General features: G+C 53.2%; 1 protein-coding gene across 3 annotated transcripts in view; it reads left to right on the forward strand.

Annotated features, from left to right (window-relative positions):
* bcar1 (BCAR1 scaffold protein, Cas family member) overlaps positions 1 to 24,462 on the forward strand; it is a 90,223-nt gene that overhangs the window by 33,422 nt on the left and 32,339 nt on the right. For all 3 annotated transcript variants that reach the window (XM_056416121.1, XM_056416120.1, XM_056416122.1), the window contains exon 2: positions 16,161 to 16,961. In XM_056416121.1, coding sequence (XP_056272096.1) covers positions 16,161 to 16,961 — 801 coding nt within the window. The remainder of the gene's footprint in view (positions 1 to 16,160; positions 16,962 to 24,462) is intronic.

Consider the following 24,462-nt stretch of genomic DNA (forward strand, 5'->3'; position numbering starts at 1 on the left):
GGTCCTCCACCTTGACGTGGTCCTCCACCTTGAAGTGGTCCTCCACCTTGACGTGGTCCTCCACCTTGAAGTGGTCCTCCACCTTGACGTGGTCCTCCACCTTGACGTGGTCCTCCACCTTGAAGTGGTCCTCCACCTTGAAGTGGTCCTCCACCTTGAAGTGGTCCTCCACCTTGAAGTGGTCCTCCACCTTGACGTGGTCCTCCTGGTCCTCCACCTTGAAGTGGTCCTCCACCTTGAAGTGGTCCTCCACCTTGAAGTGGTCCTCCACCTTGAAGTGGTCCTGTGTGTACCTGTGTGTACCTGTGTGTGTACCTGTGTGTACCTGTGTGTACCTGTGTGTGTACCTGTGTGTACCTGTGTGTGTACCTGTGTGTACCTGTGTGTACCTGTGTGTGTACCTGTGTGTACCTGTGTGTACCTGTGTGTACCTGTGTGTGTACCTGTGTGTGTACCTGTGTGTACCTGTGTGTACCTGTGTGTACCTGTGTGTGTACCTGTGTGTACCTGTGTGTACCTGTGTGTACCTGTGTGTACCTGTGTGTGTACCTGTGTGTACCTGTGTGTACCTGTGTGTGTACCTGTGTGTGTACCTGTGTGTGTACCTGTGTGTACCTGTGTGTACCTGTGTGTACCTGTGTGTGTACCTGTGTGTACCTGTGTGTACCTGTGTGTACCTGTGTGTACCTGTGTGTACCTGTGTGTACCTGTGTGTGTACCTGTGTGTACCTGTGTGTACCTGTGTGTACCTGTGTGTGTACCTGTGTGTGTACCTGTGTGTGTACCTGTGTGTGTACCTGTGTGTGTACCTGTGTGTGTACCTGTGTGTGTACCTGTGTGTACCTGTGTGTGTACCTGTGTGTACCTGTGTGTACCTGTGTGCACCTGTGTGTGTACCTGTGTGTGTACCTGTGTGTACCTGTGTACCTGTGTGTGTACCTGTGTGTACCTGTGTGTGTACCTGTGTGTACCTGTGTGTACCTGTGTGTGTACCTGTGTGTGTACCTGTGTGTGTACCTGTGTGTACCTGTGTGTACCTGTGTGTGTACCTGTGTGTGTACCTGTGTGTACCTGTGTGTACCTGTGTGTGTACCTGTGTGTGTACCTGTGTGTACCTGTGTGTGTACCTGTGTGTGTACCTGTGTGTGTACCTGTGTGTGTACCTGTGTGTACCTGTGTGTACCTGTGTGTGTACCTGTGTGTACCTGTGTGTGTACCTGTGTGTGTACCTGTGTGTACCTGTGTGTACCTGTGTGTACCTGTGTGTACCTGTGTGTGTACCTGTGTGTGTACCTGTGTGTACCTGTGTGTGTACCTGTGTGGTTCTTGGTTCCTGGGTCCAGTGGACTAGAGGAAACACCAGCTGTGAGTCACGTGTCAGTCTCCACAGGCCGGTGGTCTGGACCTCGTGGTCTGGACCATGTGGTCTGGACCCTGTGGTCTGGACCATGTGGTCTGGACCCTGTAGTCTGGACCATGTGGTCTGGACCATGTGGTCTGGACCCTGTAGTCTGGACCATGTGGTCTGGACCCTGTAGTCTGGACCATGTGGTCTGGACCCTGTGGTCTGGACCCTGTGGTCTGGACCCTGTGGTCTGGACCATGTGGTCTGGAGCTCAGCAGCACACGGAGGCCTCCATGGCGCTCCGCTTTGTGTCCATGTTGTTATTCCAGAGAGAAGACGAGGGCTGCAGCTCTTCATCGTGAGGAGGGGTAAGTGGCGGTTAGGAAAGCCCTTAACCAGCGGTGTGAAGCCTGCTGTTGGGTCTTGGCTCCAAACAGCTCCAGGCGGAGAGCAGAGGGCCCCGGGTTGGTAGAGAGCACCCCTCTCTAGTGAGGTCAAGGGTCAAAGGTCAAAGGATCCCTCCGTGTTTCAGCCTCATGCAGCTCCACTTGTGGAGGAAGTTTTGATTCCTCCACCCTCAGCTTCTGTCTGCGCAAGGAGGAGCTGCTGTGTGTGTATGTGTGTGTGTGTGTGTGTGGTATGTGTGTGTGCGTGTGGTGGTGGGGTGTGTGTGTGTGTGGTGTGTGTGGTACGTGTGTGTGCGTGTGCGTGTGTGGTGTGTGTGTGTGTGGTGTGTGTCAACAGGTTGCGCAACACCCCAGGCCACGCCCACTAGGCCTATCCTGAGCTCCAGGCCACACAAACACATCTGTTGATTCTGCTGCTGCTCGTCGCCCCGAGGCACGAATTCCTAAGCAGGGCTCACGTAGACCTGGACCCCCAGACTGAGACCTCCTCACGTAGACCTGGACCCCCAGACTGAGACCTCCTCACGTAGACCTGGACCCCCAGACTGAGACCTCCTCACATAGACCTGGACCCCCAGACTGAGACCTCCTGTTGCTGCACCTTAGAGTGGTTAGAGGGCCTCGACGTCGGCCAATAGGAGCTCTCCGTCAGTCGTGTGTCCTCCAGGAACTTCTCCAGCCCGAGCCACAGCAGTTAGAGTCCTCTTCACGGGGAACCCTGCAGGTTCGGTCCTCTTCAGATTTCATGACCTCCGGCTCCATCAGGGTCCTCCGGCTCCACCAGGGACCTCCGGCTCCACCAGGGTCCTCCGGCTCCATCAGGGACCTCCGGCTCCACCAGGGTCCTCCGGCTCCACCAGGGACCTCCGGCTCCACCAGGGACCTCCGGCTCCACCAGGGTCCTCCGGCTCCACCAGGGTCCTCCGGCTCCACCAGGGTCCTCCGACTCCACCAGGGACCTCCGGCTCCACCAGGACTCTCTGGGGGTCGACATCAGCTGTGCTCTCACAAGGATTTCGTATTTCTCAAGAATGATCTGACGTGCCAGGTCAGGAAGAGGGAGAGGAGGGGGGGGGGGGGAGGAGGAGGAGGGTTTAGGGAGAAAAGGGGGAGGAGGTTGGAAGAGAGGGAGAAGGAAGAGGAAGAAACAAAGAACACGTTTTTAAAGAGGATTGCTGCGCTATATTTGTTTGTTTCTCGTCCTGATCATGAACGAATCTGTGTGTGTGTGTGTGGTGACACCTCTGGAATGTGAGGTAATAGGAGAGTTGTGTGTTTGTATGTTGAGGCTGTGGAATGCTGGAGAGAGAGAGAGAGAGAGGGAGATTTTTTGATTTTTGAAAAACACTTTATTTACATTTGTTTAGCCATTACGTTTCTTTAAAAATAAAGTGTTTTAAAAAATCAGGTTGTTTAAAATAAAAGCAAACAAACAAAACAAAAAACATTAAAAAAACAGAAAAACATGTTTTACCGAATAAAAAGTGGTGCAAACACCAGCTCCTCCTCCACCACAGAAGAAACAATACCGTTAAAACACCAGCGTTGTTTAAAAGCATCCAGGTCTCCAATGTGTTTATAAAAGCTGAACTCCAGCCAGAGTCTGGCTCTGATGCCACACTGCCCCGGCCTCCTGCCCCTCTCTGTTCTCCACAATAAAAAGACTAAAAACCAATGTTAAAAGAGCGAAGAGACTCAAAAGTCTCTTACACTCGTTAAAAACATGGTAAGTAGTCTCCCGGAGGTCACAGAAGGGGCACTGGCTCAGGACAGCGGGATTAATTACCGAAATAAAAGCGTTGGACGCGACAGCACCGTGTAAAATCCGCCACTGGAGGTCAGCGGTCCTTTTCTTTAGGGGAGGCTTGTATAGGACCCCCCACTGCGGGCCAGGGCCTCCATGCCCAAGTCTCTGACCACACAGTGGGCGGTCTGTTGCACAGTCTGGACCTGTTGATACTCTTCACGAGGTTAAAATACAAAGTCTTCTTGTCTGCTTTGTTCAGTGTGCAGTTTTCTGGGTGGCTCGTTCTTAGCAGGGGCGGTGAGTCCCCTAGCCCCGGGCTGAGGGAGATATCTGGGAAGGGGTCTGCAGGGTCCGGCTCTGCTCTCTGCTGGCTGTAGTCGTCGAGGGGGCTCCTCTCCAACCCGGTCAGCCTCTGCCTCCACAGCTCCAGGGGCCTCCTCGCCACCCCGTCGGAATGCATCCCCAGCAGGAGCCCAGGGCCGGGGTCGCTCAGCGTCGGCCCCACTGCATCCACCAACTGCTGCAGGCAAGAGTCTTTGTTGCAGCAGCGCCTGCTAGTCCAGGGGTGACGCTGCTGCTAATGTCCATTCTTGCTTTATAAATTAATGGTTCTCTCAACAACCAGAACAGAGAGTCAGACTGTGGGCACCTTTCGTGCTTAAAAAGGGCCCACGACTTAAAAACACCCTGATGAAAAGGAGGCAGCCCACTTAACTTTAAAATGCTGGAGTCTATTAAAAACAGAGCAGTATCCAGCCCCAGGTTGTCAGCACGTCTGAGGATGCAGCTGGCCACGTCTCGCCACACTAAAAACCCCGGACTCGTTAAAAACTTCTGAACAAACTGTAATCTAAAAGTGGCCGTCCGGCTGGCCAGGTGGACGAGGCCCTGTCCCCCCTCCTCTCTGGTTAAAAACAGCACCCCCTGTGGCACCCAGTGTAGACGCTCCCAAAAAAAATCCACCATTTTTCTTTGTATGTGGGCTAAGAAGCCCGAGGGAGGGTCTAAACATGTCAACCTGTGCCACAGTTGGGATGCAATAAAATTGTTTAAAACCAGTACTCTACCTTTAAAAGACATCTGGGGGAGCAGCCACTTCCACTTGGACAGTTTCCCCTCTATCTTCTCTGTGACGCCCTCCCAGTTCTTCTGGACCATGCTCGGTTTCCCCAGGTATATTCCTAAATATTTAAAACCGTTCTTCTTCCATATGAGCTTTTGTGGAAGAACCGGGAGGCCACCACGCCACTCCCCCACAGCGAGGGCTTCGCTTTTCTTCCAGTTCACCCTCGCTGAAGATGCCCTGCTAAAATCCTGTACAATTTGATTTAAAAGGTTTACATCACTTTGGTTCTTAATAAAAACAACAACGTCGTCGACATACGCCGATAAAATCATTCCTTTACTAAAACCAGGTAAAACCAAACCATGTAGGCTAGAGCGTATCTTAATGAGGAGGGGCTCGAGGGAGAGTGCGTAGAGCATCCCGGACAGAGCACAGCCCTGCCGGACCCCTCTACTCACTCTAAAAGGAGCACACAGCCTGCCGTTTATCTTCAGCACACTCTCAACATTACTGTACAACACCTTGATCTTAGCTATGAAGCCAGCGCTGAACCCAAACTTCCCCAGAACTTTCCAGAGGAAGCCGTGTTCAACGCGGTCAAAAGCCTTTCCTGATCTAGAGAAATCAGACCAGTGTCCATACCCAACGAGCTGGAGACCTCCAAAACGTCCCGAATGAGGTGGACGTTGTCCACCATGGACCTGCCGGGCACACAGTAGGTCTGGTCCCGATGGAGGACCTGCTCCATAGCTCCCCTCAGCCTGGAGGCCAGGACCCTGGACAGAAGCTTGTAATCCACACACAGCAGAGACACAGGGCGCCAGTTACCGATGTCCTGCAGGTTTCCTTTTTTTGGCAGCAGGGTTAGCACTGCCCTCCGGCAGGACATCGGCATGGAACCAGAGGCCAGACTCTCGTTGAAGACTTCTAGGATGTCCCCTCCGAGGACATCCCAGTATTTTTTGTAAAATTCAGCGGGGAGGCCGTCGATCCCGGGGGCGCGCCCTCCCTGCATTCCCTGCAGGGCAGCTTTCAGCTCTTGGGGGGTTATGGGTCTGTCGAGCTCCTCATTAGTCTCCTCGGAGACCTGAGGCAGCTCCCCACAGAGCCCTCCGTCGACTCTCCCTCCTCCCTATACTCACTGGCATAAAGGAGGAGTAAAACCCCACCGCCGCTTCCGGATCTGGCTTGGCTCCACAACCGCTGCCCTGCGTCCGTCAGCAGTGAGTGGATCACTCGCCCTGCCCACTCCTCTTCTCCAGGCCGAAGAAGAAGCTAGAGGGTGTCCATCTCGCGATGGTCTGGAATCGACCTGACCAGTGCGCCCTGTACTTTAACTTCGAACAGGTCGGCGAGAGCCGCCTTTTTACTTTTGAGGACTTCAATATGTCCTCGATCTCCTGTGGACTCTCTCAAACTTTCTAGGTCCACTATCTCAGTCTCCAGGTCCTTCATAGATCTGGTGACATCTCTAGTGACGTTGAAAGTGTGCTGCTGACAAAGGAGCCTAATTTCTATCTTACCACGGTCCCACCACTGCCTAAGATTATTAAAATCACTCTTCCTCAGCCTAAAAATGCCCCAAAAATAAAACAACACCTCTCTAAAATTCCTATCGAAAGTTAAAACTGAATTAAAATGCCAATATGCGCTCCTAAGTAAAAAGTTCCTAATAAAAACATGACATAAAACCAAAGAGTGATCAGTAAAACCAGCCGGAACAATGCTGCACATTTTAAAAATATTAAAATGGTGCTTAAAAACATAAATACGGTCTAACCTGGCTGAGGAGATCCTTCCCTCCCTAACGTGGGACCATGTGTACTGTCGGCAGTCCGGATGCATCCTTCTCCACACGTCCACCAGGCCATGAGAATGGACCAGCCTCCTCAGCACCTGCTGTGAAGCTGGATGTGGCTCTGTGTGGTTTCTGTCTTTAAAATCATCCTCTGTGCAGTTAAAATCCCCCCCAAGAATAAAAAATCCTCCGAGGCACAGTCATTTAAAACATCATTAACTTTGGATAAAAACAGCTTCCTCTCTGCCCCGGTTGTTGGAGCATAGACATTAATTAGAACAACATTAAAAAGGTCGAACCGTGCTTTCACAAAGAACAGCCTCCCCTCCACGATGTGTTTGACCTCCAGTGACCGCGGGCTGAAGGCCCTGGAGAAGAGGAAGCCCACTCCTCCGCTGAGGTTGGTGTTGTGGCTCAGGAGGACTTCCCCCCCCCACTCCCTCCTCCAGTCCGCCTCGTTGGTGCTGTCGCTGTGCGTCTCTTGTAAGAAGAGAACATCGTGAGCTTTCATCTTGTTAAATTCATAAATTGATGTTCTCTTCTTACTGTCCCTCGCTCCATTTACGTTTAAAACTCCGACTCTGAATGTGTCCATTAAAAGAAAAGAGTTTAAAAAACAAATAAAACTTAAAAACAACAAATCAATTAAAACACACATTGGAGCTCTCCACCTCCCCCTGCTGGATGCACTCCTTCACTTTGAGTAAAATCTTTCTTATTCTAAAAACCTCCTGCATATCTAATTTCTTCTTCGCCATGTGATAGCGGCAGGAGTGCTCAAAAGTAATGAGGTCAGGGAAGTGATCCCTGACCTCTATCTTTTTTTTGTTTTTCGTTTTATATAAAAACAAGCTTATTTCATCCGCCGTATACAGCTTTTGAGCCTGACTGCTTGTTAAAATCAGAGGAGAGTCGCTGTCATCTGACCCCTCCTCATCACTGCTGTCCTCCACCTGCCCCGCCCCTTGACTCCTCCTCCTCTCCTCCACCCTGCTGGCCTTGGCCTCGCCGCCGGCGCTCTGGCCACTATTCTTTCTTTTTGGGGCCCCTTTCTGGCCCCCTGCTTCCTCCTCGTCCATCTCCACCTGTTCATCCCCCTCCTCACCTACACCTTCTTCCTCCGCCCCTACGACTCAGACCCCCATGATCCTGACCCCCATGATCCAGACCCCCAACAGAACACCGCTCGGGTTCAGATCGGTAAGCCGTTTCTCCTGACTCAGTGATAGGAGATGAAGTTCCTCTAGGAGCCTTAGAGATAGAGTAAGGAGATGAGGTTCCTCTGTAGGAGCCTTAGAGATAGAGTAAGGAGATGAGGTTCCTCTAGGAGCCTTAGAGATAGAGTAAGGAGATGAGGTTCCTCTAGGAGCCTTAGAGATAGAGTAAGGAGATGAGGTTCCTCTGTAGGAGCCTTAGAGATAGAGGAAGGAGATGAGGTTCCTCTAGGAGCCTTAGAGATAGAGTAAGGAGATGAGTTTCTTCTGTAGGAGCCTTAGAGATAGAGTAAGGAGATGAGGTTCCTCTGTAGGAGCCTTAGAGATAGAGTAAGGAGATGAGGTTCCTCTAGGAGCCTTAGAGATAGAGGAAGGAGATGAGGTTCCTCTCGGAGCCTTAGAGATAGAGGAAGGAGATGAGGTTCCTCTGTAGGACCCTTAGAGATAGAGTAAGGAGATGAGGTTCCTCTGTAGGAGCCTTAGAGATAGAGTAAGGAGATGAGGTTCCTCTAGGAGCCTTAGAGATAGAGTAAGGAGATGAGGTTCCTCTAGGAGCCTTAGAGATAGAGTAAGGAGATGAGGTTCCTCTGTAGGAGCCTTAGAGATAGAGTAAGGAGATGAGGTTCCTCTAGGAGCCTTAGAGATAGAGGAAGGAGATGAGGTTCCTCTCGGAGCCTTAGAGATAGGGTAAGGAGATGAGGTTCCTCTGTAGGACCCTTAGAGATAGAGTAAGGAGATGAGGTTCCTCTGTAGGAGCCTTAGATAGAGTAAGGAGATGAGGTTCCTCTGTAGGAGCCTTAGAGATAGAGTAAGGAGATGAGGTTCCTCTAGGAGCCTTAGAGATAGAGGAAGGAGATGAGGTTCCTCTGTAGGAGCCTTAGAGATAGAGTAAGGAGATGAGGTTCCTCTGTAGGAGCCTTAGAGATAGAGTAAGGAGATGAGGTTCCTCTGTAGGAGCCTTAGAGATAGAGTAAGGAGATGAGGTTCCTCTGTAGGACCCTTAGAGATAGAGGAAGGAGATGAGGTTCCTCTGTCGGAGCCTTAGATATAGAGTAAGGAGATGAGGTTCCTCTAGGAGCCTTAGAGATAGAGGAAGGAGATGAGGTTCCTCTCGGAGCCTTAGAGATAGGGTAAGGAGATGAGGTTCCTCTGTAGGACCCTTAGAGATAGAGTAAGGAGATGAGGTTCCTCTGTAGGAGCCTTAGAGATAGAGTAAGGAGATGAGGTTCCTCTGTAGGACCCTTAGAGATAGAGTAGATTAGATTAGATTCAACTTTATTGTCATTACACATGTACAAGTACAGAGCAACGAAATGCAGTTTGGCATCTAACCAGAAGTGCAACAGAAGTATCATAATAAATACATGATATACAGGTTATGCGGAGATATAAGTATATATTTCTGGGGTTGTTAAACTAGTGCAAATATTCAGTGTATATTAACTCGATAGTGCAACAAATGGCATAAAGTGTCTCCAGTGCAGATAGAGTGGTGTATGATGATCAGAGGGGGGTAGAGTTCAAAAGAGTAACAGCTCTGTGGAAGAAGCTGTTCCTCAGACGGCTGGTGCTTGACCGTAAGCTCCTGAAGCGCCTGCCTGAGGGCAGGAGGGAGAGCAGTCTGTGAGCAGGGTGAGAAGAGTCCTTCAGGATGCTGTGAGCTCGATGCAGACAGCGTTTCTTCTGGACCTCCTCGATGCTTGGGAGTGGAGTACCTGTGATACGTTGGGCAGTTCTCACCACCCGTTGCAGTCTCTTGCGCTCCGCGACAGAGCAGCTGCCGTTCCAGACTGTGACACAGTTGGTCAGGATGCTCTCGATCACACAGCGGTAGAAATTCACCAGGATGGCTGAAGACAGGTGATTCTTCTTCAGTGTCCTCAGAAAGAAGAGGCGCTGCTGAGCTTTCTTGACGAGGCTGGAGGTGTTGGTGTTCCAGGACAGGTCCTCCGAGATATGGGTCCCCAGGAACTTGAAGCTGGAAACACGCTCGACGGCCATCCCGTTGATGTGGATGGGGTCGTGCTCTTGTTCTTCTTTCCCTAGAGTCACGATGGGCTCCTGGTTTTGCTGCTATTCTGGAGCTGGAGAGCTGGTTTCACCAACTTAGGTGCTGTACCTTCCCTGTATGCTGTCTCGTTGTCTGATTGTTGCACATACAGGGTTGTGTCACCGTTGTGTCGATGATGAATTTGATGATTGGTTGGTTCACATACAGACTGACAGTCATGGGTGAACATGAATGGGGGCACCGCTTCAGCCTGCACACAATGGGTAGTGTGGCGGAGCAGGTATGTTGCCTGTTGGTACATCTTACTGTCTGTCAGTTGTTGGTCAGATAAGCCAGTCCCAGTGTTGATGCCCAGCTCTGATGCCTCAAGTTTATAATTTAGGTGATGACGGTATTGAATGCAGATGATTGTCTGCAAATAGCAGTCAAAAATAGCAGTCGAGCATGTTATGTGTTATGTAGGTAGATGTGTGAGCAGTACCCAGTGCTGTGCATCGGAAATGGTCGATGTGTGGGTGCAGGAAGGGGAAAAGCACCCCAGCGTGTACCAGCTACCAGCGCTCAGGCACTAGTATGAGGCAGGTAGTCGTGGTGTAGTCAGAGGCACGTCGGGTGTTTAGCTGTACGATGGGCGGGGTCTTGGAAACACATTGGCACAGCAGCTTGGGGAGCCAGGGAGTTGAACATGAACAAACGCATGGCCCAGCGAGCTGCCTCGCACAGCCTAACCCCACACCGTCAGGACCAGCAGCCTTGCGTCCGCTGATCCTCCTCAGTGCTGTGAAGACTTCGGTGGTGGAAGAGTGTGAGGGGCAGGTCTCTGCTGGAGAGTGGCATCTTGGCGGCAATGTCCCTGTTGTCGTCTCGGGCGACATCAAGTCATTCAGCTGCTCGAAGGAGAGAGATGTGCAGGCGATTGGAGTGGCGTTGCTTTGGTCGGTATCGGTGATGGCCTGGCCTGGATGCCCTGGCCTGGGGTCAGTGTTGTCAGTGATTCTCTATCGAAAACGTGTTTGGCCTTTTTTATGATGCCTTCTCAGGTTTGCTCTGGATGTGCTGGGCCTGTGCATCCCCATCCTGAAGAGCAATGTAATGGCCTTCCGGCAGAACCACCTGTTCATCCAGGGCTTCTGGTTGGGGTACGTGGTGATCTGCTTCTCTGTAGTGACGCCGTCAATGGTGGTGGTAACGTAGTTTAAGACAGAGGAAGCATAGCGGTCAATATCAATCTGTGAGCCACAGGTGGCTTGAGAGGCAAACCTACACCAGTCTGTGTGTAGAAACGTTTCCTGGAGTGTTGAGTCTGTCCCCGCTGGCCACACCTTGATGGTCCTCACAGTTGGTCTAACCCGGTTGATGAGAGGAACATATTTGGGTTTGAGGAACACAGAAAGATGGTCCGACTGTCCAAGATGGGGAAGGGCGGTCGCTGTGTAGGCAGCAGTCATGTTAGTGTAAACATGGTCAAGAGTTTTGTTTCCTCTGGTATGGCAGAAGAAATGCTGGTGGAATTTTGGGAGTACCGTCTGCAGGTTTGAGTGATTTAAATCACCCGCAACAATAAAACACACACACTCACACACACACACCTTCACACACTCACACACAACTTCACACACCTTCACACACACACACACACACACACACCTTCACACACACACACACAACTTCACACACCTTCACACACACACACACACACACTCACACACACCCACTCACACTCACTCTCACTCACACACTCACACTCACTCACTCACCACCTCACACACACTCACACTCACTCACACACACACACACTCACTCTCACACACTCACACTCACTCACTCTCACACACTCACACACTCACACACACACTCACACACTCACTCTCACTCACTCTCACACTCACTCACACACACACACACACTCACACTCACTCTCACTCACACACTCACACTCACTCACTCTCACACTCACACACACACTCACTCTCACTCACTCTCACACACACACACACACTCACTCACACTCACTCTCACCTCACACCACACTCACACACACACTCACTCTCACACACTCACACACACACTCACCCACTCACACTCACTCTCACTCACTCTCACACACACACACACACACTCACACTCACTCTCACTCACACACTCACACTCACTCACTCACACACACACTCACTCACTCACACACTCACACACTCACTCTCACACACTCACACACACACACTCACACACACACTCACCCACACACACTCACCCACACACACTCACACTCACCCACGCACACACACTCACACACACACACACACTCACACACACACACACACTCACTCACTCACACACACACACACTCACTCACTCTCACACACACTCACACACTCACCCTCACTCACTCACACACCCACTCACTCACACACTCACACCCTCACTCACTCACACACACACTCACTCACACCACTCACACCACCACTCACACACCACACACTCACTCTCACTCACTCTCACACTCACTCACTCTCACACTCACCTCCTCACACTCACACACACACACCACCACTCACTCACACACACACACCTCACTCACCTCACACTCACACTCACACCACTCACACTCTCACACACACACACACACTCACCACACCACTCACTCTCCCACACACTCCACACCACACCCACACACTCACACACTCCTCACCACTCACACTCACTCACACACACACTCACACACTCACTCACTCACTCACACACACACACACACTCACTCACACACTCACACACACACACACTCACACACTCACACACTCACTCACACACTCCTCACTCACCTCACACACCACTCACACTCACTCACACACACACACACACTCACTCCTCACACACTCACACACACACACACTCACACACCACTCACTCTCACTCACACACTCACTCACACACACACTCCACACACCACACACCTCACACACACACACTCACACACTCACTCCACTCACACACTCACACACACACACCACTCACACCTCTCACACTCACACACACCTCACTCACCACACACTCACACTCACACACACTCACACACACACACACACACACACCACCTCTCACACACACACACACACTCACCACACCTCACACACACACACCACTCACCACACACACACACTCACACACACACCTCACACCTCACACTCACTCTCACACACACTCACTCTCACTCACACACTCACACTCACTCACTCACACTCACACACTCACACACACACTCACACTCACACTCACTCACACACACACTCACACTCACTCACACACACACACACACACTCTCACTCTCACACACTCACACACACACACTCACCACACACCACACTCACACACACACACACTCCTCACTCACTCACACACTCACACTCACCACCACCACTCACTCACACACACACACACACTCACCACTCACTCACTCTCACACACACACACTCACATCACTCACACACACACACACCTCCACACACTCACACACCTCACTCTCACACACTCACTCTCACTCTCAACACACTCACACTCACACTCACACACACACTCCACACCACACTCACTCACACACTCCACCTCCTCACACCTCACTCTCACACACTCACACACACACTCACTCTCACACACACACTCACTCTCACACTCACTCTCACACACACACTCACACTCACTCTCACACACACACACACTCACATGTCCATCTTGAGCTCGCTCCACCAGCTGTTCCTGTTACTTCCTCCTCACTGGACCTCTCTGCCTCTCTCTCTCCCTTCAGCAGTTTGATGGTAATAAAGTGACGTCATCGTATGACCTGGGAGGTGTGACGTCATCGTATGACCTGGGAGGTGTGACGTCATCGTATGAGGTCATCATCGTAGAGGGAGGGTCGGTCTCGGTGGAGGTTTCCTGGTCGGTGTTGACGTTGTAGAGGCTGACCTTTATTAACTTGATGATGTCATCTCAAAGAGCTGACCTTTATTAACCTGATGATGTCATCTCAGCTGACCTTTATTAACCTGATGATGTCATCTCAGCTGACCTCTTCCTCATCGTGTTCTGACCAGATCTTCTCAACATGTTTTGTGCAGTGCGATACATGAAATCCAGTCAATCCTTTACTGCCTCACCGTCTATGAGCAGTGGGCGTCGCCATGGTGACGCCGTCATGGTGGCTTTTGGGCTGCTGCTCTGAAGCCCTGAGTTTGACCATTTGGCCGTCGCCATCTTGTCTTTTTGCAAAAGAGAAGTAAATAAATAGAAATAAAATATAACTGAAGGGAAGTGACCATATTTGGACTTAGTAGCAACCTGTCAATCACAGTAGCCCCGCCCCTAAAGCGTCCCCTGCTCTATGGCCTGACTCTAAATGACCATGACGTACTAAGTGATGACATCATGCTGGAGGCTGCTGGTTCACTCAGTGACGTCACAGGAGCGTTCCTCCAATAGGAGAGCCGAGTCACGCTGCCAGCTGGTTGTTATGGATACGTAGAGGAAGGCGGAGCCGCCTCCCGCTGACCTCGCCCCTCAGAGCGTGATGAAGGGGCATCTCTGTGTGGAGGTCATCAGACGTCCAGGCCTCTGCTCTTCATCAGTGTCAGCCCTTCGTCTTCGTCCTCTTTCTCCCCGTCTGGGCGGTCGTCCCCGGCGACGGTCGTCGTGGTGACGTCTCCTCTCCGTGGCCCGACTCTCGGGATTCGTCCCGAGAGTCGGGCCACGTGGTCATCTGTTCTCGCCCCGGACAGAAATAGAGAGAGCATGAGAACCCGTCGTCCAATCAGCAGGCTGCGTGAATCATCCTCACTGATGCACTTCCTGTTTCTCTGGAACGCTGGGAAAAAGACTTGTGTGTGTGTGTGTGTGTGTGTGTGGTATAAAGCCAGAGGAGCAGAGATACAGAACATGTGAGACACTGACTCCTAATGCCATCTTTGTGTCCACAACCTTTCCCAATGTACTTATACATGTATATATATATATATATATATATATATACACATGTATATACATATATACACATATATATATACACATATATATATACATATATATATATATATATGGATACATATATACATATATATATACATATATATATACCTGTGCATATATATATATATACACATATATATATATACATATATATATACATATATATATACACATATATATATATATGTGTATATATATATACACATATATATATACACATATATATATATGTATATTTTTACATATATATATATATATACCTGTATATATATATATATACACACATGTATATATATACATGTGTGTATATATAGATAGATATAGTATGTCAATAGATCTATAGTAATAGATGTGTTCAGTACGTCTATAGATCTATAATACTAGATGTGCTCAGTGCGTCTATAGATCTATAATACTAGATGTGTTCAGTGCGTCTATAGATCTGTAATACTAGATGTGCTCAGTGCGTCTATAGATCTGTAATACTAGATGTGCTCAGTGCGTCTATAGATCTGTAATACTAGATGTGTTCAGTGCGTCTATGGATCTGTAATACTAGATGTGTTCAGTGCGTCTATAGATCTGTAATACTAGATGTGCTCAGTGCATCTATAGATCTGTAATACTAGATGTGTTCAGTGCGTCTATAGATCTATAATACTAGATGTGCTCAGTGCGTCTATAGATCTGAAGTACTAGATGTGCTCAGTGCGTCTATAGATCTGTAATACTAGATGTGCTCAGTGCGTCTATAGATCTGTAATACTAGATGTGCTCAGTGCGTCTATAGATCTGTAATACTAGATGTGTTCAGTGCGTCTATAGATCTGTAATACTAGATGTGCTCAGTGCATCTATAGATCTGTAATACTAGATGTGTTCAGTGCGTCTATAGATCTGTAATACTAGATGTGCTCAGTGCGTCTATAGATCTGTAATACTAGATGTGCTCAGTGCGTCTATAGATCTATAATACTAGATGTGCTCAGTGCGTCTATAGATCTGAAGTACTAGATGTGCTCAGTGCGTCTATAGATCTGTAATACTAGATGTGCTCAGTGCGTCTATAGATCTGTAATACTAGATGTGCTCAGTGCGTCTATAGATCTATAATACTAGATGTGCTCAGTGCGTCTATAGATCTGTAATACTAGATGTGCTCAGTGCGTCTATAGATCTATAATACTAGATGTGCTCAGTGCGTCTATAGATCTATAATACTAGATGTGCTCAGTGCGTCTATAGATCTATAATACTAGATGTGCTCAGTGCGTCTATAGATCTGTAATACTAGATGTGCTCAGTGCGTCTATAGATCAGTAATACTAGATGTGCTCAGTGCGTCTATAGATCTATAATACTAGATGTGCTCAGTGCGTCTATAGATCTGTAATACTAGATGTGCTCAGTGCGTCTATAGATCTGTAATACTAGATGTGCTCAGTGCGTCTATAGATCTGTAATACTAGATGTGCTCAGTGCGTCTATAGATCTGGAATACTAGATGTGCTCAGTGCGTCTATAGATCTGTAATACTAGATGTGCTGTCCCTCCAGAACGTGCTGGCCAAGGCGCTGTACGACAACGTGGCCGAGTCGTCTGACGAGCTGTCGTTCCGTAAAGGCGACATCATGACGGTGCTGGAGCGAGACGCGCAGGGATTGGACGGCTGGTGGCTGTGCTCGCTCCACGGGCGCCAGGGCATCGTCCCCGGCAACCGCCTCAAGATCCTGGCGGGCATGTACGACGGCCGGCAGCAGGCCACGCCCTCGGAGCCGGCCGCCTCCTGCCCCTCCTCCCAGAGGCCCCTCCCCCCTCCGAGCGCCGGCGCTCCTTCCTGCTCGGGGTTTCCCGCCAAGCCGCTCAACCGGACGCAGTACAGCGCGATGCGCCCGGCCTACGGCGCCCCAAGCCCCGCCTCCATCTACATGATGCCCCCCTCCCACGGGCCCCAGCCAGGGCCTCAGAGTCTGTACCAGATCCCCTCGGGGCCAGGAGGACTCCCTCAAGGGCCCCCCAGCAAGGCCCCGCTCCGGGCCCAGAGACAGTACCAGGACATCTACCAGGTGCCCCCTCATGGGGGCCCAGGGCAGGACGTCTACCAGGTGCCCCCTCATGGGGGCCCGGGGGAGGAGGTCTACCAGGTGCCCCCTCATGGGGGCCCGGGGCAGGAGGTCTACCAGGTGCCCCCTCATGGGGGCCCGGGGGAGGAGGTCTACCAGGTGCCCCCTCATGGGGGCCCGGGGCAGGACGTCTACCAGGTGCCCCCTCATGGGGGCCCGGGGCAGGACGTCTACCAGGTGCCCCCTTTGCTGGACAAGAGGAGCTGGGAGAGCAGCACCAAGCCGCTGGGCAAGGTAAGGACCACTCGGTAGACATTATGGGATGGATGAGCGCTCTGAGTTAGAGGAACTGAGGAAGGAAAGGAAGGAAGGAATGACTGATGCAAAAGATGAGAATAGAACATTTAGTTTGATTGTTCCTGAGCTCTGTGTGTGTCTGTGTGTGTTTGTGTACGCACACAGACACACACACAGACACACAGACACACGTCCTGCACTTGTCAGTGTGTTCTGGTCTGTTGTCCAATCAGAACTCCAGGTTGTTTGTGCTGCGTGACGCTCAGCGCTCCATCAGGACCAGAGCTGCAGACGCCGCTATGAAGACTTCATAAAGTCTTCATAAAGTCTTCATGAAGACTTTATAAAGATTTTATGAAGTCTTTATGAAGTCAACCTGGAGTTCTGATTGGACAACAAATAGACACCAGTACACATTGACAAGAGCAGGACGTGTGTGTGTCTGTGTGTGTGTGTGTGTGTGTGTGTGCATGCGTGTGCAGCAAGTGAAGCTTGGCATCATAACTCAGAGCCACTCAAAGAGGCTGGGGATGCGTTGGAGGCGGAGCTTGCTGTCTGGTCGCTGTCCGTCCATAGGGGGGGGGGGGGGGGTAATCCTCAAACATCAATTTTGGAAGCTGGCCCTTTAAGAGGTATTTGTGTACACAAGGATGCATGTGATGTTTTCATCAAAGAGGACTGAGTGAGTCACAGCTGTGTGTGTGTGTATTTGTGTGTGTGTGTGTGCGTCACATCCTTTATGTATTTACCTAGCTGATGCCCTTCATTGTAATGAGCCGCTCTTATGCTCACTTACCCCCTGCACACACTCACACAGACACACACTCCCACCGGTTAGCTATTAAGAGATAAGAGGACACCTGCTGAGAGACGACTCTCTCGCCCACTCACCGCCTGGACGAGGCATTGAAGAGTGAAGAGAGAGAGGGAGAGAGAGGGAGAGAGAGGGAGGGAGTGTAAGGGTTACAGGTACTGGAACCCAAAAGCACGACAAACACAGGAATGCAGGAGGAGGCAGTTTACTGTATGTTTCAGGCAGGGTCAAAACCAGGTAGTCAGTCCAACAGGGCAACAAATCCAAAAAAGGGGCAGGCAAAATCTTGAGTCGGGTTAACAGGCAAACAGGGTCGTAACAGGCAGGTCCGGAAGAAACTCTAATAACGCTGGAAGGTTTGGCGGTGACACACAAGACAATCTGGCAGAGGACAAGTGGAAGTGAGGGAGCTAAATAGTGAGGGACTAATGAGGGGATGGGCTGCAGGTGAGAAGGGCGTGAGGGCCAGGTGAAGGTAATGAGGGACTAATGCGGGGAGGGGCTGCAGGTGAGAAGGCGTGAGGACCAGGTGAAGGGAATGAGGGACTAACGAGGGAGGGCTGCAGGTGAGAAGGCGTGAGGACCAGGTGAAGGGAATGAGGGACTAACGAGGGGAGGGGCTGCAGGTGAGAAGGGCGTGAGGACCAGGTGAAGGGAATGAGGGACTAACGAGGGAGGGGCTGCAGGAGAAGGGCGTGAGGACCAGGTGAAGGGAATGAGGGACTAATGAGGGGAGGGGCTGCAGGTGAGAGGGTGTGAGGACCAGGTGAAGGAATGAGGGACTAACGAGGGAGGGGCTGCAGGTGAGAAGGTGTGAGGACCAGGGGAAGAGAATGAGGTACTAACGAGGGAGGGGCTGCAGGTGAGAAGGGCGTGAGGACCAGGTGAAGGGAATGAGGGACTAATGAGGTGATGGGCTGCAGGTGAGCAGGGCGTGAGGACCAGGTGAAGGGAATGAGGGACTAATGAGGTGAGGGGCTGCAGGTGAGAAGGGCGTGAGGACCAGGTGAAGGGAATGAGGGACTAATGAGGGAGGGCTGCAGGTGAGAAGGGCGTGAGGACCAGGTGAAGGGAATGAGGGACTAACGAGGGGAGGGGCTGCAGGTGAGAGGGCGTGAGGACCAGGTGAAGGGAATGAGGGACTAACGAGGGGATGGGCTGCAGGTGAGAGGGCGTGAGGACCAGGTGAAGGGAATGAGGGACTAATGAGGGGAGGGGCTGCAGGTGAGAGGGCGTGAGGACCAGGTGAAGGGAATGTGGGACTAATGAGGAGGGTCTGCAGGTGAGAGGCGTGAGGACCAGGTGAAGGGAATGAGGGACTAATGAGGGAGGGGCTGCAGGTGAAGGGCGTGAGGACCAGGTAAAGGAATGAGGGACTAACGAGGGAGGGCTGCAGGTGAGAAGGGCGTGAGGACCAGGTGAAGGGAATGTGGGACTAATGAGGAGGGGCTGCAGGTGAGAAGGGCGTGAGGACCAGGTGAAGGAATGTGGGACTAATGAGGGAGGGCTGCAGGTGAGAAGGCGTGAGGACTAGGAGAAGGGAATGTGGGCCTAGCGAGGGGAGGGCCTGCAGGTGAGAAGGCGTGAGGACCAGGTGAAGGGAATGAGGGACTAACGAGGGAGGGGCTGCAGGTGAGAGGGCGTGAGGACCAGGTGAAGGAATGTGGGACTAATGAGGGAGGCTGCAGGTGAGAGGGCGTGAGGACCAGGTGAAGGGAATGAGGACTAACGAGGGAGGGGCTGCAGGTGAGAGGGCGTGAGGACCAGGTGAAGGGAATGAGGACTAATGAGGGAGGGGCTGCAGGTGAGAAGGCCGTGAGGACCAGGTGAAGGGAATGAGGGACTAATGAGGGAGGGCTGCAGGTGAGGGGCGTGAGGACCAGGTGAAGGGAATGAGGGACTAACAAGGGAGGGCTGCAGGTGAGAGGCGTGAGGACCAGGTGAAGGGAATGAGGACTAACGAGGGAGGGGCTGCAGGTGAGAGGCGTGAGGACCAGGTGAAGGGAACGAGGGACTAACGAGGGGAGGGGCTGCAGGTGAGAGGGCGTGAGGACCAGGTGAAGGGAATGTGGGACTAATGAGGGGAGGGGCTGCAGGTGAGGAGGGCGTGAGGACCAAGTGAAGGGAATGAGGGACTAACAAGGGGAGGGGCTGCAGGTGAGAGGGCGTGAGGACCAGGTGAAGGGAATGAGGGACTAATGAGGGGAGGGGCTGCAGGTGAGAGGGCGTGAGGACCAGGTGAAGGGAACGAGGGACTAACGAGGGGAGGGGCTGCAGGTGAGAGGGCGTGAGGACCAGGTGAAGGGAATGTGGGACTAATGAGGGGAGGGGCTGCAGGTGAGGAGGGCGTGAGGACCAGGTGAAGGGAATGAGGGACTAACGAGGGGAGGGGCTGCAGGTGAGAGGGCGTGAGGACCAGGTGAAGGGAATGTGGGACTAATGAGGGGAGGGGCTGCAGATGAGGAGGGCGTGAGGACCAGGTGAAGGGAATGAGGGACTAACGAGGGGAGGGGCTGCAGGGAGAAGGGCGTGAGGACCAGGTGAAGGGAATGAGGGACTAACGAGGGGAGGGGCTGCAGGTGAGAAGGGCGTGAGGACCAGGTGAAGGGAATGAGGTACTAACGAGGGGAGGGGCTGCAGGTGAGAGGGCGTGAGGACCAGGTGAAGGGAATGAGGGACTAATGAGGTGATGGGCTGCAGGTGAGAAGGGCGTGAGGACCAGGTGAAGGGAATGAGGGACTAATGAGGGAGGGCTGCAGGTGAGAAGGGCGTGAGGACCAGGTGAAGGGAATGAGGTACTAACGAGGGGAGGGGCTGCAGGTGAGAAGGGCGTGAGGACCAGGTGAAGGGAATGAGGGACTAACGAGGGGAGGGGCTGCAGGTGAGAGGGCGTGAGGACCAGGTGAAGGGAATGAGGGACTAACGAGGGGAGGGGCTGCAGGTGAGAGGGCGTGAGGACCAGGTGAAGGGAATGAGGGACTAACGAGGGAGGGGCTGCAGGTGAGAGGCGTGAGGACCAGGTGAAGGAATGAGGGACTAACGAGGGAGGGCTGCAGGTGAGGGCGTGAGGACCAGGTGAAGGGAATGAGGGACTAACGAGGGAGGGGATGCGGGTGAGAAGGGCGTGAGGACCAGGTGAAGGGAATGAGGGACTAACGAGGGAGGGGCTGGCAGGTGAGAGGGCGTGAGGACCAGGTGAAGGAATGAGGGACTAATGAGGGAGGGGCTGCAGGTGAGAGGGCGTGAGGACCAGGTGAAGGGAATGAGGGACTAACGAGGGAGGGGCTGCAGGTGAGAGGGCGTGAGGACCAGGTGAAGGGAATGAGGGACTAACGGGGAGGGGCTGCAGGTGAGAGGCGTGAGGACCAGGTGAAGGGAATGAGGGACTAACGAGGGAGGCTGCAGGTGAGAGGGCGTGAGGACCAGGTGAAGGAATGAGGGACTAACGAGGGAGGGGCTGCAGGTGAGAGGCGTGAGGACCAGGTGAAGGAATGAGGACTAACGAGGGAGGGCTGCAGGTGAGAGGGCGTGAGGACCAGGTGAAGGAATGAGGACTAACGAGGGAGGGGCTGCAGGTGAGAGGGCGTGAGGACCAGGTGAAGGGAATGAGGGACTAACGAGGAGGGGCTGCAGGTGAGAGGCGTGAGGACCAGGTGAAGGGAATGAGGGACTAACGAGGGAGGGGCTGCAGGTGAGAAGGCGTGAGGACCAGGTGAAGGGAATGGGACTAATGAGGGAGGGGCTGCAGGTGAGAGGGCGTGAGGACCAGGTGAAGGGAATGAGGACTAACGAGGGAGGGGCTGCAGGTGAGAAGGGCGTGAGGACCAGGTGAAGGAATGTGGGACTAACGAGGGAGGGGCTGCAGGTGAGGGCGTGAGGACCAGGTGAAGGGAATGTGGGACTAATGAGGGAGGGGCTGCAGGTGAGAAGGGCGTGAGGACCAGGTGAAGGGAATGTGGGACTAATGAGGCCAGGGGCTGCAGGTGAGAGGGCGTGAGGACCAGGTGAAGGGAATGTGGGACTAACGAGGGAGGGGCTGCAGGTGAGGGCGTGAGGACCAGGTGAAGGGAATAAGGGACTAACGGGAGGGGCTGCAGGTGAGAAGGGCGTGAGGACCAGGTGAAGGGAATGAGGGACTAATGAGGGGAGGGGAGGCAGGTGAGAAGGGCGTGAGGACCAGGTGAAGGGAATGACGGACTAGCGAGGGGAGGGGCTGCAGGTGAGAGGGCGTGAGGACCAGGTGAAGGGAATGAGGGATTAACGAGGGGAGGAGCTGCAGGTGAGAAGGGCGTGAGGACCAGGTGAAGTGAATGAGGGACTAACGAGGGAGGGGCTGCAGGTGAGAGGGCGTGAGGACCAGGTGAAGGGAATGAGGGACTAATGAGGGAGGGCTGCAGGTGAGAAGGTCGTGAGGACCAGGTGAAGGGAATGAGGGACTAACGAGGGAGGGCTGCAGGTGAGAAGGGCGTGAGGACCAGGTGAAGGGAATGAGGGACTAACGAGGGAGGGCTGCAGGTGAGAAGGGCGTGAGGACCAGGTGAAGGGAATGAGGGACTAACGAGAGGAGGGGCTGCAGGTGAGAGGGCGTGAGGACCAGGTGAAGGGAATGAGGGACTAACGAGGGAGGGGCTGCAGGTGAGAGGCGTGGAGGACCAGGTGAAGGGAACGAGGGACTAACGAGGGAGGGGCTGCAGGTGAGAGGGCGTGAGGACCAGGTGAAGGGAATGAGGGACTAACGAGGGGAGGGGCTGCAGGTGAGAGGGCGTGAGGACCAGGTGAAGGGAATGAGAGACTATGGCGGGGGGGCAGTGCAGGTGAGAAGGGCGTGAGGACCAGGTGAAGGGAATGAGGGACTAACGAGGGAGGGGCTGCAGGTGAGAGGCGTGAGGACCAGGTGAAGGGAACGAGGGACTAACGAGGGAGGGGCTGCAGGTGAGAGGGCGTGAGGACCAGGTGAAGGGAATGTGGGACTAACGAGGGAGGGGCTGCAGGTGAGAGGCGTGAGGACCAGGTGAAGGGAATGAGGGACTAATGAGGGAGGGGCTGCAGGTGAGAGGCGTGAGGACCAGGTGAAGGGAATGAGGGACTAACGAGGGAGGGGCTGCAGGTCAGAAGGGCGTGAGGACCAGGTGAAGGGAATGAGGACTAACGAGGGAGGGGCTGCAGGTGAGAGGCGTGAGGACCAGGTGAAGAATGAGGACTAACGAGGGGAGGGGCTGCAGGTGAGAGGGCGTGAGGACCAGGTGAAGGGAATGAGGGACTAACGAGGAGGGGCTGCAGGTGAGAAGGGCGTGAGGACCAGGTGAAGGAATGAGGGACTAACGAGGGAGGGCTGCAGGTGAGAGGGCGTGAGGACCAGGTGAAGGGAATGAGGACTAAGGAGGCGAGGGTCGGCAGGTGAGAGGGCGTGAGGACCAGGTGAAGGGAATGAGGGACTAACGAGGGAGGCTGCAGGTGAGGCGTGAGGACCAGGTGAAGGGAATGAGGACTAACGAGGGAGGGGCTGCAGGTGAGAGGCGTGAGGACCAGGTGAAGGGAATGAGGGACTAACGAGTGGAGCGGCTGCAGGTGAGTGAGTGTGAGGACCAGGCGAAGGGAACGAGGGACTAACGTGCGGAGGGACTGCAGGTGAGAGGGCGTGAGGACCAGGTGAAGGGAATGAGGGACTAACGAGGGGAGGGGCTGCAGGTGAGAGGGCGTGAGGACCAGGTGAAGGGAACGAGGGACTAACGAGGGGAGGGGCTGCAGGTGAGAGGGCGTGAGGACCAGGTGAAGGGAATGTGGGACTAATGAGGGGAGGGGCTGCAGGTGAGAAGGGCGTGAGGACCAGGTGAAGGGAATGTGGGACTAATGAGGGGAGGGGCTGCAGGTGAGGAGGGCGTGAGGACCAGGTGAAGGGAATGAGGGACTAATGAGGGGAGGGGCTGCAGGTGAGAGGGCGTGAGGACCAGGTGAAGGGAATGAGGGACTAATGAGGGGAGGGGCTGCAGGTGAGAAGGGCGTGAGGACCAGGTGAAGGGAATGTGGGACTAAGGAGGGGAGGGGCTGCAGGTGAGAAGGGCGTGAGGACCAGGTGAAGGGAATGAGGGACTAATGAGGGAGGGGCGGCAGGTGAGAAGGGCGTGAGGACTAGGTGAAGGGAATGTGGGACTAATGAGGGGAGGGGCTGCAGGTGAGAGGGCGTGAGGACCAGGTGAAGGAATGAGGGACTAACGAGGAGGGGCTGCAGGTGAGAGGGCGTGAGGACCAGGTGAAGGGAACGGGACTAACGAGGGAGGGCTGCAGGTGAGAGGCTGAGGACCAGGTGAAGGAATGTGGGACTAATGAGGGAGGGGCTGCAGGTGAGGAGGCGTGAGGACCAGGTGAAGGGAATGAGGGACTAACGAGGGAGGGGCTGCAGGTGAGAAGGGCGTGAGGACCAGGTGAAGGAATGAGGGACTAATGAGGGAGGGGCTGCAGGTGAGAAGGGCGTGAGGACCAGGTGAAGGAATGAGGGACTAACGAGGGAGGGGCTGCAGGTGAGAAGGGCGTGAGGACCAGGTGAAGGGAATGAGGGACTAACGAGGGAGGGGCTGCAGGTGAGAAGGGCGTGAGGACCAGGTGAAGGGAATGAGGGACTAACGAGGGAGGGGCTGCAGGAGAAGGCGTGAGGACCAGGTGAAGGGAATGAGAAACTAACGGGAA

Source organism: Pseudoliparis swirei, chromosome 6 (assembly GCF_029220125.1).
Source record: "Pseudoliparis swirei isolate HS2019 ecotype Mariana Trench chromosome 6, NWPU_hadal_v1, whole genome shotgun sequence".
Taxonomy (NCBI): Eukaryota; Metazoa; Chordata; class Actinopteri; order Perciformes; family Liparidae; genus Pseudoliparis; species Pseudoliparis swirei.